This window comes from Rhinatrema bivittatum, chromosome 5 (genome assembly GCF_901001135.1).
Source record: "Rhinatrema bivittatum chromosome 5, aRhiBiv1.1, whole genome shotgun sequence".
Classification (NCBI taxonomy): domain Eukaryota; kingdom Metazoa; phylum Chordata; class Amphibia; order Gymnophiona; family Rhinatrematidae; genus Rhinatrema; species Rhinatrema bivittatum.
Window position 1 is genome coordinate 120,459,795 of NC_042619.1, and position 15,299 is coordinate 120,475,093.

Below are 15,299 nucleotides of genomic sequence, written 5' to 3' on the forward strand. Positions count from 1 at the left end.
TATTAATTGGTGATCAGTTCAGGGTAAACTGGTATGAGAAATATTGATTAGACAGTCACCGGTATTGGCAAATATTAGGTCTAGAATATGACCTGCTTTATGAGTAGCTTTGGAAACAAATTGGGACAATCCCAAAACTTCCATTGTCTCTAGAAATGTTTCACAGGCTGCGGTTCTTGGTGCTTTATCTACATGGAGGTTAAAGTCTCCTACAATTAAGATGGATTCTGGTGATGGAAACACCTTAGCGAATAATTCAGTCAGTGGTGAGCAATCTTTTTGTAGAGTACCTGGAGGACAATAGACCAGTCCTAAGTTTAGTTGAGGAGATTTTAGAATTGCCATTTCATATTGAGGGTTGATCTCTACTTTGTAAGGTACTAGCTTCAGTTCTTTTTTTTACCAATTTGTTAAGGGTTCAGTGGAATAAAGCACTTCGGGTCTGCACGATGGGGCACACAAAGGGTAAGCTCCTTTATTGTGCTCCTTCGTATGCATGCCCCATGGCGCAAACGCCTTCGGCATCAATGCCACGATGTTCTTGTTGGTGGATGGGCGGTGGGCAGGCTGTGGGCGGGCAATTGACGAGGGCGCGCTCATGGATGCGTGCACACATTTTTTAAAAATCTACCCCTTAAAGTAACTGGTGTAGCCAAATTTTCTTCAGAAGTTTCCAATATAGCTGTAATATCCAATTCAGATGTTTCTATAGGTGAAAGAACTTGCATATTATCCTTATTAAGGGGACTTTTCTTGAAAAATGGAATGTAATATAGCCTTGAAGTTAATGAAGAGCCTGTTCAGGAAACTTAAGTATTTCCACTAAATACCTTTTCCACGTATCCTTAGGTGGGTCATGCAGTACTTTTGAGAAATTAATACACCACAGATCTCTTCCTCTTATCTGATTTTCCATATTTTCTAATTATTATTATTATTATTATTTAACAGCTTTTAAATACCGGCATTAGTACGAAACATCATGCCGATTCACATTTTAACAAAAGGTGTGGAAAGTACAAATAACAAGGGATTAAGGGAAAACAGGATAACAATAACTGGAGAAAGGCAATGAAAGGACAGATCTCAAACTGCAATAATAACAAATACAACCATTGATTAGATGACAAGAGCACAAGTCAAAATACTAGAGATTACATTGTCCTGAGGGGGAGAACGAAGGGGGTATGGGCAAGAAAGGGGGTATAGGAAAGGAAACAGGAAAGGAGCAGAGAGCAGGAAACCTGCGAAGTAGGGAGAGGGAGATCCTCAGAGAAAGATAACAACGTGAAAGAAGCCTACGGAGTGAGAGAGAAGAAGAAACAAGAAAAAGGAGAACAATGTGGTTAGGGAAAAAATAAGACGGCAAGGGGAGGATGAAAGTAGACTAAATGTGCTAATCTGGGTAGGCTTGATGAAACAGCCAAGCTTTTACTTTCTTTTTAAATTTATTTGGGCAAGATTCTAGGCGAAGCATAATAGGCATGGAATTCCAGCGTGTAGGACCGGCGATGGACAGTGCTCGTTCCCTAGTAGAGGAGAGGTGAGCTATTTTTAGAGAAGGAACATGAAGAGTTCCTCTGTGAATGGATCTCGTGGGACGGTTCTGTGGGACAGCACTGAAAGGTATGTCCAGCCAGAGGGAATTGTGGTGGTATATGGATTTGTGTATAGTAGTAAGTATTTTATAGGTTATTCTGGAGGGAATGGGGAGCCAGTGTAGGTCTTTCAGGATAGGGGTGATGTGGTCTGTTTTACGGGTGTTAGTAATGACTCTGGCAGTTGCATTTTGCAACATTTGGAGCGGTTTTATCGTCGCATAAGGGAGGCATAGGAGGAGGGAATTACAATAGTCAAGTTTAGATAAAAGGGAGGTTTGAATCACAGTTCTAAGGTCTTGAGTGTGTAGAAGGGGTTTAAGTTTTTTTAATACATTAAGGGGGTAATTTTCAAAGGAGTTACGCATGTAAATGTGACATACTATCGTAGCAATTTTCAAAAGCTATTTACTCGAGTAAAGTGCACTTACTTGAGTAAATCCTATGGACAATTCAATGGCATATATTGTAGCAATTTTGAAAAGCCCACTTACTTGAGTAAAGTGTATTTACTCGAGCAAAAACCAGTTTTGCTCAAGTAAATGCTTTTTAAAATCAGGCCCTAAGTTTATAGAATCCGTCTTTGAGAATAGAACTCACGTATTTTTTCATGTTTAGTTGTTTATCCAGAAGGACTCCGAGATCTCTTACACATGGTTGATTAGTGGTTGAGGTGCAGGTTGGGACAGGGGATGAGGGGGAGTTATTGGGGTGGGAGGATGTGGGGGGTTTGGGATGGAGATGAGGAGAAATAAGAAGTAGTTCCGTTTTATTCGTGTTCAGAGCAAGGTGGAGTTTCGTGAGAAGAGAGTTTATGGGGACAAGGCAAGATTCCCAGTAGTTCAAAGCATTAGAGATGGAATTTTGGATGGGGATTATGATTTGGATATCGTCAGCATAAAGATAGAACTTGAGTTTGAGCTCGAATAAGAGGTGGCATAAAGGTGTAAGGTAAATATTAAAGAGTGTGGAAGAGAGGGAGGAGCCTTGTGGGACACCTTGTTGTAGGGGGTGGGGGGTGGAGATAGCATTGCCAATTTTGACTGAAAATTTTCTATTGGATAAGTAAGACTTGAGCCATGCTATCGCCAGGCCTGAGATGCCAATGCATTCTAAGGGGTAGATTTTCAAAGGGGTACGCGCGTAAGATACGCGCGTACCCCCCGAAAACCTACCCCAAACCCCCCCTGCGCACGCTGAGCCTATTTTGCATAGGCTCGGCGGTGCGCGCAAGCCCCGGGACGCGAGTAAGTCCCGGGGCTTTGCAAAGGGGGCCTGTTGGGTGGGCGGCACGAATTTCGGGGCGGGGCGGGAGGCAAGTCGGGGGCGTGATGCCAGCCCGGGGGCATGGTTGAGGCCTCTGACCAGCCCCCGGGTCGGGTGATGGCACGCCAGCAGCCCACTGGCGAGAAGCGCTTTAGTGGGGATGGTATCACTTGGGTGTGAGGCGAGTCTAAGTTTTCTGAGTATGGATTCAATTTCCTTAGAGGAAGTGAGGTCAAACGCATGGAGGACAGAGGTAGATGGAGCAGGACTCGAGAGGGGTGAGAGGGTAGAGTTGGGGAATCTGGAGAGGAGATTCATTATTTTATTGTGAAAGAAGAGTGCGAGTTCATTGCACTTAGTATCAGCATCAGAGTCCGGGATGCTGGGTGAGGTGGGCTTGATAAGCTCTGCTACATAAGCGAAGAGAGCTTTACGGTTATATCTGTAGTCATGGATCTTGGCGGCATAGAAGTCTCGTTTATGTTTTAAGGTAGAAAGTCTGTAATAGTGCAGGGCAGTTTTATAGCTGGCGCCGTGCTGTGGGGTGGGGTCCTTGTGCCAGATTCTCTCTTTTTGTCTAAGTTTATTTTTTTGTGTTTTTAGTTCTGTAGTGTACCATGGGTTGGAGTGTTTGGAAGCAGTGTTTATGATACGTTTGGAAATAGGGCAGAGTTTATTAGCTATCTCTTCTGTAAGGTTGCACCAAGAGATTAAGGCAGAGTCAGGATCAGAGCAGTCTAGGTTGGGAAGGGCGTTGGAGAGGGCAGAGGCGAGATCCTCACTGGGGCAGGATTTTCTAACAATTATGGTGGTGTAACGAGGATTCATCCTCACGGGGGGTATATTGATGATGAGTTGGCTTTCAATTAGATAATGGTCGGACCACGGGATTGGAGTGCATGATGGCGGGGAGGAGGACTGGATACTGGAGTTAATAAAGATCAGATCCAGCGAATGGCCTGCTTTGTGGGTAGGGGAGGTGATAATTTGCTGGAATCCAATGGCATGGAGGGCGTGGAGGAATGTACCACATGATGAGGAAGGAACTGAGGAGTCAACATGGAGATTGAAGCCTCCACAAATTAAGACAGGGGTGTCAACATTAATGCAGTCCACAATGAATTTGATAATGGGTGAGGGATTGGATTCAAGCAGGGTGGGTGGGGCATATACAAGGCAGATTTGGAGAGCGGGAGATTTGAAGAGACCAATTTCTAATTTAGTTGGGGGAGAGATGTTGATCTGATTGAGGCTTAGATTTTTGTTTGCTGCAAGAAGGAGGCCACCGCCTCTTTTTTTTTTTCTTTTCTAGGGATTGAGAAAATATCATATGATGGTGTGGAGAGTTGATTTATGTCTACAAAATCTATATCTTTAAACCAGGTCTCGGTGATGGTGCAGATATCAGGTTTGCAGTCAGTTAGTAGGTCGTTAAGTATGGGTACCTTCTTTGATAGAGATTGTGAGTTGAATAGGATTAGAGAGAGGGTGGTAAGGTCTAGGAATTAAGTCAGAGGAGATGTAAGAATAGGGATTAAGGATTTGCACTGGGGTGGAGTATTGCGTGCAGGTGGGACATAAAGTCCATGGGTGGGATGATGGATACGTGGGATGGGATAGGAAGCCATGTCGAAGGCTCGGTGAGAAGGGAATGGGGTAGAATTGAAAGGCGTACTAGGAAGCGGGGAATTAAGTGGGCGAAGGAATCAAAGTAGGGGGATAGTTCAAGATCAGAACAGCTAATAAGCGCTGTTCGAGGGGAAAAGGTCTTATGACACAAGGAATATTTTCATAGGTAATTAAATGGGTAGTAGGGGGGTAAGGGCAACACTGGTGGGATTAAGAGGCGCAAGAGGCACAAAGGTGCACACGAAGGGGCGCACTAAGGGGCATGCCCCTTAGGTTTTCCTTACTTAATGCTTGTTGTAAAGCTGAAAACCTCTCAATTTTAACTTTAAAGGAATCCAGAAGTTCCTTGCTCTCCCTGATTTCTTTCTCCACATTATTTAAATGAAAATCAAAATCTTTAGCACTCTCAGAGAGGATTTATTTGAGCAATGATATTACAGTTCAAGGTTTGAATTGCTTCCCAAATAACCTCCAGATTGAACGTTGCAGGCCTTATCGGCTCAACAGAACAAAATTGTGGGAGATCAGCTCGGTTTCCTCCAGCTTGTTGCAAAGCAGCACTGCCAGCAATCTCCCTTGCAACATGAAAGGTCTTCTTCGAGGCAGAAGCGCTTTCCTCCAGTCCTTCAGGCTCAAGGTAAGGTCAGTTGCCGGCTAAATTTTCGGTCAGCTCCCAGTCTTGACACTGGGACTGTATGCGTGCCTCTGCAGGGTTAGCAGGGGCAGTCCACTCCTCCAGGGACAGAGATGCCGATAGCTCAGGAAGGGGATCGGGCTCAACTTCCCCCCAAATCCCCTCCAGCAAGCAGACTCCTGGAGCTGAAGCTCCCCTTCAGATATGAGCATCCATAGGGCCAAGTGGAGGGATAGAGGAGCGAGCAGCTGAGCCGACACACTCTCTTGCCCTCCACTTGTGTGCGAAGTTAGGTATTCTAGAGAAAAAACAGAGAGAACGCTCAGAGCCGAAACACTAGTGCGCCATCTTGGATGCCATGGGGACAGTATTTCTCAGCTATTCCTTTTTTAATTCAAGCAGATCAGGCAGCATTTATGCCTGGATGTATGGCAACAGATAACGTATGGAAGATCATCAACTTCACGCTTTATACAAGGAGGAAACCCATTCTTTCAGTGCTATTCACTGTCGACACTCAGAAAGCGTTTGACAGGGTTCATTGGCTGGTCCTGTTTAGGGTAATGGAAACTATGGGAGTGGAAGGATATTTTCTAACATGGGTGAGAGAATTGTATAGAAGCCCAGCAGCCTGTATTAAAATTAATGGAGGTTACTCTAACAACTTTGCAGTCAGAAAGGGCTCAAGGCAGAGATGCCCACTTTCAACGTTGCTATTTGCTTTATCTATTGAGCCATACTGGTGGGTGCTACACAATATAAAATATCATTACATTTTCAAAGCCTGAGGCTTCGCTGAGGGTTTTATTGGGTTATATGGAGTTTTTTGGATGAGTACCAGGCTTTAAAGTGAATTTACAAATATGCCTGACAGAGTCGTTGGTTAAGAGATTGAAAGACAAATTTCTGTTTAAATGGGCAAAGGGACAAGTACGTTATTTAGGAGTTAATGTGGGGTCCACATTTGGTGAGTTGTATGATTTAAACTATTCTCCATTGATAAAATCTTTGCTGCAAGATTTAGAAAAATAGGAAAAATATACATTTTTGGAATTGGGAAGTGTAGCTGCAGTAAAGATGATGCTTCTGCTGAAAATGTGTTACCTGTTTCAAATATTACCATGCCTTATCCTGGATGCGGTACTAAAGAAGTTACAAAGGTGGATTTTCACATTTATATGGAAAAGAAAACGTCCCAGAATAGCACAGCATATTTTTTATTTATCCAAGATGGATGGAGGCCTAGAGGTGCCAATTCTTTCCAAATACTACCTTGCCTTTTAATTAAAAGCTGTGGTAGATTTGCCACAATTTGGTAAATAATGGGCTGCAACAGAACAGAGTATGGCAGAGACGGGATAGCTTGAGAGAGAATTTTGGGTTAGGGGAGGTCAAGATGCTGATAGGGAGAGTTGATCACCATGTACAGACTGTACCTTGAAGGTGTGGGGAAGGTCTTACTGGGGGAGAGGGAGCATTATTTTCCCTCACCTATAGTTCTTGCCTAGCTTTTCCAGCAGGACAGGACTATAAGGTTTTTCGTAAGTGGAAAAAGTTGGGTTTAGCTAGATTGGAACAAGTTTGGGTGGGGTAGAAGATGGTATCTTTCCAAGATTTGCTGGATACTTATGATATATCTAAACTAGATTATGCCTATGTCCATTTATCCAATTTTGTGAACTCTAAGGGTGACCTTATGAAGGGCAAAATTATGTTTGAAGTATACTGTGAAAAGGCAGCTGTAATTAAAGGGGTTCTCTCTAAATTATATGCTATGTTTATTTATTTTTATTTTTTTATTTAGCATTTGTTTATATACCGATGTATAGCATACATTGCCTTCACTCCGGTTTACAGTGAAACAAACAGTTACATTTAAATTCATAATAAAATGACAGAGAATGAATCAGAACAATAACTTATTAAAATCATTAAGATCAAATACATTGGACATTATAACATTAGAAATGAGTGTATGCAACTTGAAGTTGACAGTAAATACCGTACAAGAAAGAAAGGATTCTGCGAGGCATGGCGAGTGACAGAGAGGGGATTGCAAGAAAAAGGAACGTGTAGAGGATAAGATAAAGGAGTTATGTTCTGCTGTTGTTGGGTGAACAGCCATTGTAAGACTGTGATAGAAGCCATTCTTTAAGATCTTTTTTTTTTTTTAAGATCTTTTTGAATGTTGAATGTAACTCCTAAGCAGAAGGCTAAATTTATGTTGGCTTGGGAAGGATATTTATTGGAAGCATGGGATGATGGGGCATGGGAATTATGCTTTCTCGGCCCAATTTTAAAAAGGGCCACGCGCGTAAAAAAACGGGGGTTATGCGCGTGGTTAGGCCTTGTGTGCACCACGCACATTTCAGAACGGGCCCAGCCACGCACGTAACCCCTGTTACATGCCGAAGTACTGAGCCCTGCTAAAGGGGATGGGCCTGGGGCCATGGTCTGGACAGGGAAGGGCAGGATGGGGGTGGGCCGGGACAGTGCCATTAGCTGCTGTCTCGGGGAAGCGCACGCTGGCAGCTGGCTGGCACGCGGAGATTACTTACTGCTCCCGGGGAGCAGAAAGTATTAAAATTAAAAAATTAGGACCGGGTAGGGTTAGGTTAGGGGTCGGGGAGGAGAGGGAAAGCGGTAGGAAGGGTAGGATTAGGGATAGAAAAGTTCCCTCCCAGTCCGCTCCTTAATTGGAGCGGACTGGGAGGGAACTGAAGGAAGCCTGATTGCATCACCGCGCATATTTAGCTAAAATCCCCCTCCCTGCGTGCGAGTTGTGGGCAGCCCGCATATGCGGGTGCAGATTTTAAAATCTGGCATGCATGTGCATGCCACCATTGATATTTTATAACATGCGTGCGTGCCATCACGCGCATGTTATAAAATCAGCACGTTTGTGGACGCATGTGTGTATCTTAAAATCAACCCCGTTGTCAATAAGAGGAAGTTCCATTTCATCTGAAATGGTGGAAAATGGTTATAAATTATATACAGATGGTATCTGACTCCTCAGAAGCTACATAAAATCTATCTGAATTGTAGTGATAGGTGCTGGAGGAAATGTGTGTGGGAGGGTGGGGGGGGGAGTTTTTTCACATCTGGTGGTCATGCTCTATCATCCAAGCATTGTGGGAAGAAGTATATCAATTTTTAGAAGGGGGCTCTAAGGGGGAACTGTGGTCCATGATAGATATGGGCCTCGTACACCAGAGGCACCACCTGAAACCAGAAGCAGACAAATCATTATGAATCAGAAAAGACGTGAGATCGAACTCATCGGTGGCAACCGTCGATGGCTGGTGGACACCGAGCGCACCGCTGGCCCGAGGATCGACAACAAAAATAAGCTTACACAAAAACGTCAAAAAACCTGTCTGGAATGGTAACAGGAGAACCGGGGGGGGGGAATCCCACATCGACCGTGCAAAGAAACATGAAAAATGAATTGTGAAAAAACCACTTGAAAAGTTTAGGCTCACTCCTAACATGAGACGCGAGGCTCCGCATTAAAGAACAGACTGAGGGGATCCCGTAAGGCTGCACGGAATATTGCACGCATGAGCATGTACAATGAGGGTCGGTCAAAGTTCTAGAAACCTTGACATAAGTTTTCCATGCCTGGCTCCGTCCGAAGATGTTGCCCATGTGTATAGACTGCCATCCTGCTCGTCCCTGGAGAACACTGAACATTGGTTAACTTAGCTACATTCAGGTACTCTGCTCAGCTCTGGAATGCCCCTGAACTGGCCCTGACTTAGCTGGATACTTTTCAATATTTATCCGACTAAGGGACAATCAGAACAGTGGGATTTTCAAATCCTGACATTTGTCCAGCTAACTGCCAAACTTAGCTAGACAAACTTGCTGAATATGGACCCCCAGGAGACCAGTTTTCAACCAACATTTAATTCTTTGTAATTTATCCTTACTGTATGACCAAGGGATGTATGACCACTCGGATCTTCAGCAATTCTCATTACATGCTCTGTGAAAAGTAGTAATTTGTATAGAAATTAGCAATTTCCAATATTATGTGTCCATAGATTCAGAGTTGCATCTGTAACAGCCATACTTTCTTTATACTGAGTTTACAATTGCAAATATATTTAAAAGTATGTGTTTTAACAATATATGCATATATTTGGGTTTGAACTGGATAATTAAAGCAGAATTATTATCTATAGATCAAACAAATAAAAATCCTTAATGTCTGCTTTTCTAATATAGTGAAACATTTCTGAGACGTTATTTGCAAATATTTAATATTGAAAGAATAAAAAAAAAATCACAATAGGAGAGTAACCATTTCAATTAACAAAAGCAATACATTTCCACAGTGAATTGAGGCTGATGATATTATGGTATTTATGGTTGAAAAAAGCATACATGAATGTCAACGCACAGGGAGAAAGAACACTTATATGTAATTATTTTGGTGTAATAAGATAAAGATCAGTTGACCCAGCAGTCTGCCCAGATGGTCCTGCTTACAATACTTTCACTCTGGTCCTTGCCACCACCCTCTGTGCCAAAGATCTCTCACTTGTTAGCTTAGTCCAGAGGGAGTGCTGTAGTGAAACCTTCATCTGTTGCTAGTAAGTTTGGACTTGTTGGGAAGGAATGCTTAAATCTTGAGACAAAATTAAAAAAAATAATAAAAATTTTTGGATAGTTAACTATTACTGGTTGTTTATACTGTGTACTAGTTTTAAAGTTAGTATTTGTTTGCCAGTATTAAAAATTTTTGCCAGTTTTAAGATTACTATTTGCCAGTATTAGAATTGTTCACTAATTTTATTTTTTTTTTATAATTTAAATTTTATTGAAAAACATAAGCATCGATAAGGGCGTTTCCACATAGCAAGCAGATACTAAGTATTTGTTTACATCAGGCCCTCTTTCCCATCCCCTAACCACCTCTCCCTAATAGCTCCCCTCCCTGTCACCATGCAGGTGCAAATACAAGTAGATAAAGAAAAACAAGTAGATAAATAATTGATAAACCAATTCAACATCAAGAGGTACAATTTTCCAACCAAAGTAGATAGGGTCTCCAAATACCTTCAAATTTTTCTAGAGCATCACATTTAAGGGCAGTTCCTTTCTGTTGTGTCTGTCGGTGCCCGATGCCCTCTCTCTGCCCTTCTTACCTCTCTGGCTCCTCCTTCTTCGTCCGTGGGAAGATTGGCTGCCACGGCGTCCATTTGCCGAGGACCCTCGGGCATTCCCGGACCGGCTCGATGCTGTAATCGCCATGTTCCCTGGAGGCCTAGGGGCACACGCGCAGCCCCGATTGATACCGGCATTGGCGCAAACCTCGGGGGCGTCCCCCGAAGATGACGTCACCCGCGACAGATATTTAAGGTCTTGGAATTTGCTAACACACCAAGTTAGCAAGGACATGTATTGACAACGGACTCGCTTTGTCTGTCTAAGCTACTCTGCCTCCTTGGACTTACCAGAGGTACCCGTTCCTCGGGGGCCTCGCTCTCTCCTTGTTTTTTCAGGTGACATTCTGGAACCGGTACTCGCTCCTCGAGGGCCCTGATCCCAGATTTGCTTTGTATACTCCTCTGCCTGGAAGTCTTCACTACCAACTATATCAGCTACATCAGTGAGTTATCATCATTCTCTCTGAGCTGTCCCTGGAACCAGGTACTCGCTCCTCGAGGGCCTATACTTTCCAGCACCTGGGCTTCAATGGGACATTGTGAGTGTTACATCTGCATACCCTGCCTTCTCACTATATCACAGTCTCTCTTCAGCTCAGCCTCCAGGGATTGCTGTTCCAGTATCTGAGGGACCACAACCCAGCCGGGCTTGCCAGCTCACTACTGCCTTCTCTGGTGGTTCAGTATACTGTCTAATAAAGAACTAGTGTGTGTTTGTCTCCTAACTCTGAGCCCGGTGGTCTCTCTCGGGATCATTCCCTGGGGGCGTGGTTATCTGCCACTGGTCCAAGGATCCACCCTCAACTATCTGATTGCTCCTCCCATCAGGCATCAGATCAATAACAGATTGCTAATTCCAAGAAGGCTGTTAACTCCGAAATTAACAATTTCCCTATTCAAAAATCATTTTTCAGACAATGACACAGCAAAGGGTTCTTCCAAGAAGCTGTCAATACACATTTCACAGCAAGTATACTCTATGTTATGAGGGTATTCAACAAAACCTGAACATATGGGACTGGGAGGTCCAGTAAAAACAATTTAAGATCCTTTAAGAATGAAACAGAAGTAATATCCTGAAACAATTCATAAAATAAGAACATAAGATATGTCAAACTGGGTCAGACCAAGGGTCCATCAAGCCGAGTATCCTGTATCCAACAATGGCCAATCCAAGTCACAACTACCTGGCAAGTAGCCGAACATTAAATAGATCCCATACTACTAATGCTGGCAACAAGCATTAACTATTCCCTATTGATTAACAGCAATTTATGGACTTCTCCTCTAGGAGCTTATCCAAACCATTTTTAAACTCAACTACTCTAGCTGTCTTAATCACATCCTCTGGCAACGAATTCCAGAACTTAATTGTCCACTAAGTGGAAAATAATTTTCTCCAATTTGTTTTAAATGTACTACTTGCTAACTTCATGGAGTGCTCCCTAGTCTTGTATTATATGAAACAGTAAATAACTGTTTCTCATTTACCCATGCAAATCCTTTCATGATTTTGTAGATCTCTATCAAATCCCCCCTTAGCTGTCTCTTCTCCAAGATGACCAACCCTAACCTCTTTAGCCTTTCCTCATAGGGGAGCTGTTCCATGGCCTTTATCATTCTGGTCGCTCTTCTCTGTACTTTCTTCAGTGCAACTATATCTTTTTTGAGATGTGGCAACCAGAACTGCACACAGTATTCAAGATGCGGTCTAACCATTGAGCGATACAGAGGTATTATGACATACTCCTTTATATTTTCCATTCCCTTCCTAATAATTCTTAACATTTTTTACTGCCACAGAACACTGAGCTGACGATTTCAATGTAATATCAACTATGACACCCAGATCTTTTTCCTGGGTGGTAACTCCTAAAATAGAATCTATCATCATGTAGCTACAGCATGGGATATTTTTCCCTATATGCATCACCTTGCACTTGTCCATATTACATTTCATCTGCCATATGGACACCCAATCTTCCAGTCTTGCAAGATCCTCCTGCAATTTATTACAATCAGATTGTGATTTAACTACACTTAAAAATTTTGTCATCTGATCAAAATTTTGATTACCTTACTAGTCATACCTCTTTCCAGATCATTTATAAATATATTAAAGAGCACCGGTCCAAATACAGATCCCTGAGGCACTCCACTGTTTACATTTTTCTACTGAGAAAACAGACCATTTAATTCTACTCTCTGTTTCCTGTCTTTTAACCAGTTTCCACTTCACAAAAGGAAATCTCCTATCTTATGACTTTTTTAGTTTTCTTAGAAGTCTCTCATGAGGGACTTTGACAAACACCTTCTGAAAATCCAAATACGCCACATTTACCGATTCACCTTAATCAACATACTTATTCACCCTTTCAAAAATATGTATCAGATTTGTGAAGCAAGATTTCCCTTGGATAAATCCATGCTAGCTGTGACTCATTAGATCATGTCTATCATTATGTTCTGTGTTTTTATTCTTTATAATAGTTTCCATTATTTTTCCCAGCATTGAAGTCAGGCTCACTGGTCTATAGTTTCCTGGATCACTTCTGGAGCCCTTTTTATATATTGGGGTTATACTGGCCACCTTCCAGTCTTCAGGTACAATGGATGATTTGTTACAAATTACTGGTAATAGGCCTGAAATTTCAGTTTTGAGTTCTTTCAGAACCCTGGGATTTATACCTTCTGGTCCAGGAGATTTGCTACTCTTCAGTTCATTTGAATCATCACCCTTGAAACCTGTTTCTGAAACTGGTATCTCCCCAACATCCTCCTCAAAGAATTCATTTAGTTTTTCCATGATGGCCTTATCTTCCTTAAGTGCCCCTTTAACCCTTCAATCATCTAATGGTCCAACCAACTCACTCACAGGCTTCCTGCTTTGGCTATATTTTTTAAGTTTTATTATGAATTTTTGCCTCTATGGCCAACTTCTTTTCAAATTCTCGTTTAGCCTATCTTATCAATGTTTTACATTTAATTTGCCAATGCTTATAGTTTTTCCTATTTTCTTCAGATGGATCCTTCTTCAAATTTTTGAAGGAAGAAATTTTGGGTAAAATAGCCTCTTTCAACTCATCTTTTAACCATACTAGCAATCGTTTGGCCTTCTTTCCACCTTTCTTAATGCATGGAATACATCTGGACTGTGCTTCTAGGATGGTATTTTTTAAACAAATTCCATGCCTGTTATACACTCTTTACTTTCATAGCTGCACCTTTCGATTTTTTTCTATTTTTCTCATTTTATCAAAGTTTCCTTTTTAAAGTTTAGTGCTAGAACTATGGATTTACTTATGTGCCCCTTCCAGTCATTAAGTAAAATTTGATCATGCTATGATCATTACTGCCTAGTGGCCCCACCACTGTTACTTCTTCCACCAAATCCTGCACTCCACTAAGAATTAGATCTAAAATAGCTTCCTCTCTCATCTGCTCCTGAACCAATTGCTCCATAAAACTGTCATTTATTCCATCCAGGAACTTTATCTCTCTATCATGTCCTGATATTACATTTACCCAATAAATATTGGGGTAACTGAAATCTCCAAAAACTTATTCGAGATACAACGACTACTACATAAGCACTGCTAAACAAACACGTTGTACAGTAATACTTCAATTTAATGTGTGTGTGTTACTAAATATTAATTGTTGTTAACTCTATTAAGGACCTTCATAACACCCGTGGTGTGCACGCATCTTATGCATGTGTTCTCAGCCACATCGGGTCATCTTTAATCATTGGTCCTGCAACATCTATGTAGTCTTTCTTACAAACTTTTTTTATTTTTTAATATTTTTATAAAGTTGCTTTTGATTGGTGCAATAAACGTTAATATGGTAATATGTGGAAAAGTACTTCCCTTGATGTAGCAGAGTCTCGCTGTCAGTGAGTTCAATTCAGAAACTGCTACAGCCGTACAAAGGCGCTCGATCACCTGTTTCTTTAGCGTTGCTATTTTTTTACATAAATCTGTTCTCCGTTCGTTGTTTGCTAGCGCCGCCACGCTGCTGCATTAGTCAGGTTCCAGCGCCGCTGCACTGTTTGTAAATCCAATCCTGTTTTTACCACATTGGTTATTCACTAGCGCCGCCGCGCTGCTGCACAAGTTGGGTTCCAGCGCCGCCGCACTGTTTATAAGTCCAACGTACGTTTCGCAATGATTGCTGCTTCAGGGACTTATCCTTATTCTGGCGTCTAAGTACTCCACATGTATTTTCAATGCAACGTTTCTATGAAGATAGCACTGAGGCTACTTATATATTGTTTCGCATACCTCACAAGTGTTGCTTGAAAACGGGCAGAATGGATGAACCTTTAGTATCACATTGTAAGGACACTAATCATGTCTACTCTGATCTCCGTTGGACAATATTAGAAATTGTTGCCAAACATTGGAGAAGAGGAAATAGGATTAAACGTCTCCAGCAATCTGAACAGAAGTGGATATTCCAACTTCAGTCATTAGGCCCTCATGGCCTCAATAAGGACATTGAGTGGATCCACTTTATGTGAATATCCACTTACTAGGTTCCCCAATTACACACAGGTTCGTTAATCACATACAGGTGAGGTATGCGAAACAATATATAAGTAGCCTCAGTGCAGGCAGCTAACTCACGCACACGCCAACTTGGTCATCAGGATGCCACTGGGATGCCCAACAATTGTTTTGTTAAACTATTGTGTGATCTATAAGTATGAAATTTTTATCTTCATAGAAACGTTGCATTGAAAATACATGTGGAGTACTTAGTCGCCAGAATAAGGATAAGTCCCTGAAGCAGCAATCATTGCGAAACGTACGTTGGACATATAAACAGTGCGGCGGCGCTGGAACCCGACTTGTGCAGCAGTGCGGCGGCGCTAGCAAACAACGAACGGAGAACAGATTTATGTAAAAAAATAGCAATGCTAAAGAAACAGGTGATCGAGCGCCTTTGTACGGCTGTAGCAGTTTCTGAATTGAACCCACTGACAGCGAG

At 42.1% G+C, this 15,299-nt stretch overlaps 1 protein-coding gene across 4 annotated transcripts in view; it reads right to left on the reverse strand.

Moving 5' to 3' along the window:
* Nucleotides 1–15,299, reverse strand: part of PHF11 (PHD finger protein 11) — a 165,346-nt gene that overhangs the window by 49,884 nt on the left and 100,163 nt on the right. For 2 of the 4 annotated variants that reach the window (XM_029602846.1, XM_029602847.1), the window contains one exon: nt 9,063–9,118. The exons of the other annotated variants lie outside the window; for them this stretch is intronic. In XM_029602846.1, the coding sequence (XP_029458706.1) occupies nt 9,063–9,118 (56 nt within the window). The remainder of the gene's footprint in view (nt 1–9,062; nt 9,119–15,299) is intronic. 4 annotated transcript variants of the gene reach the window in all.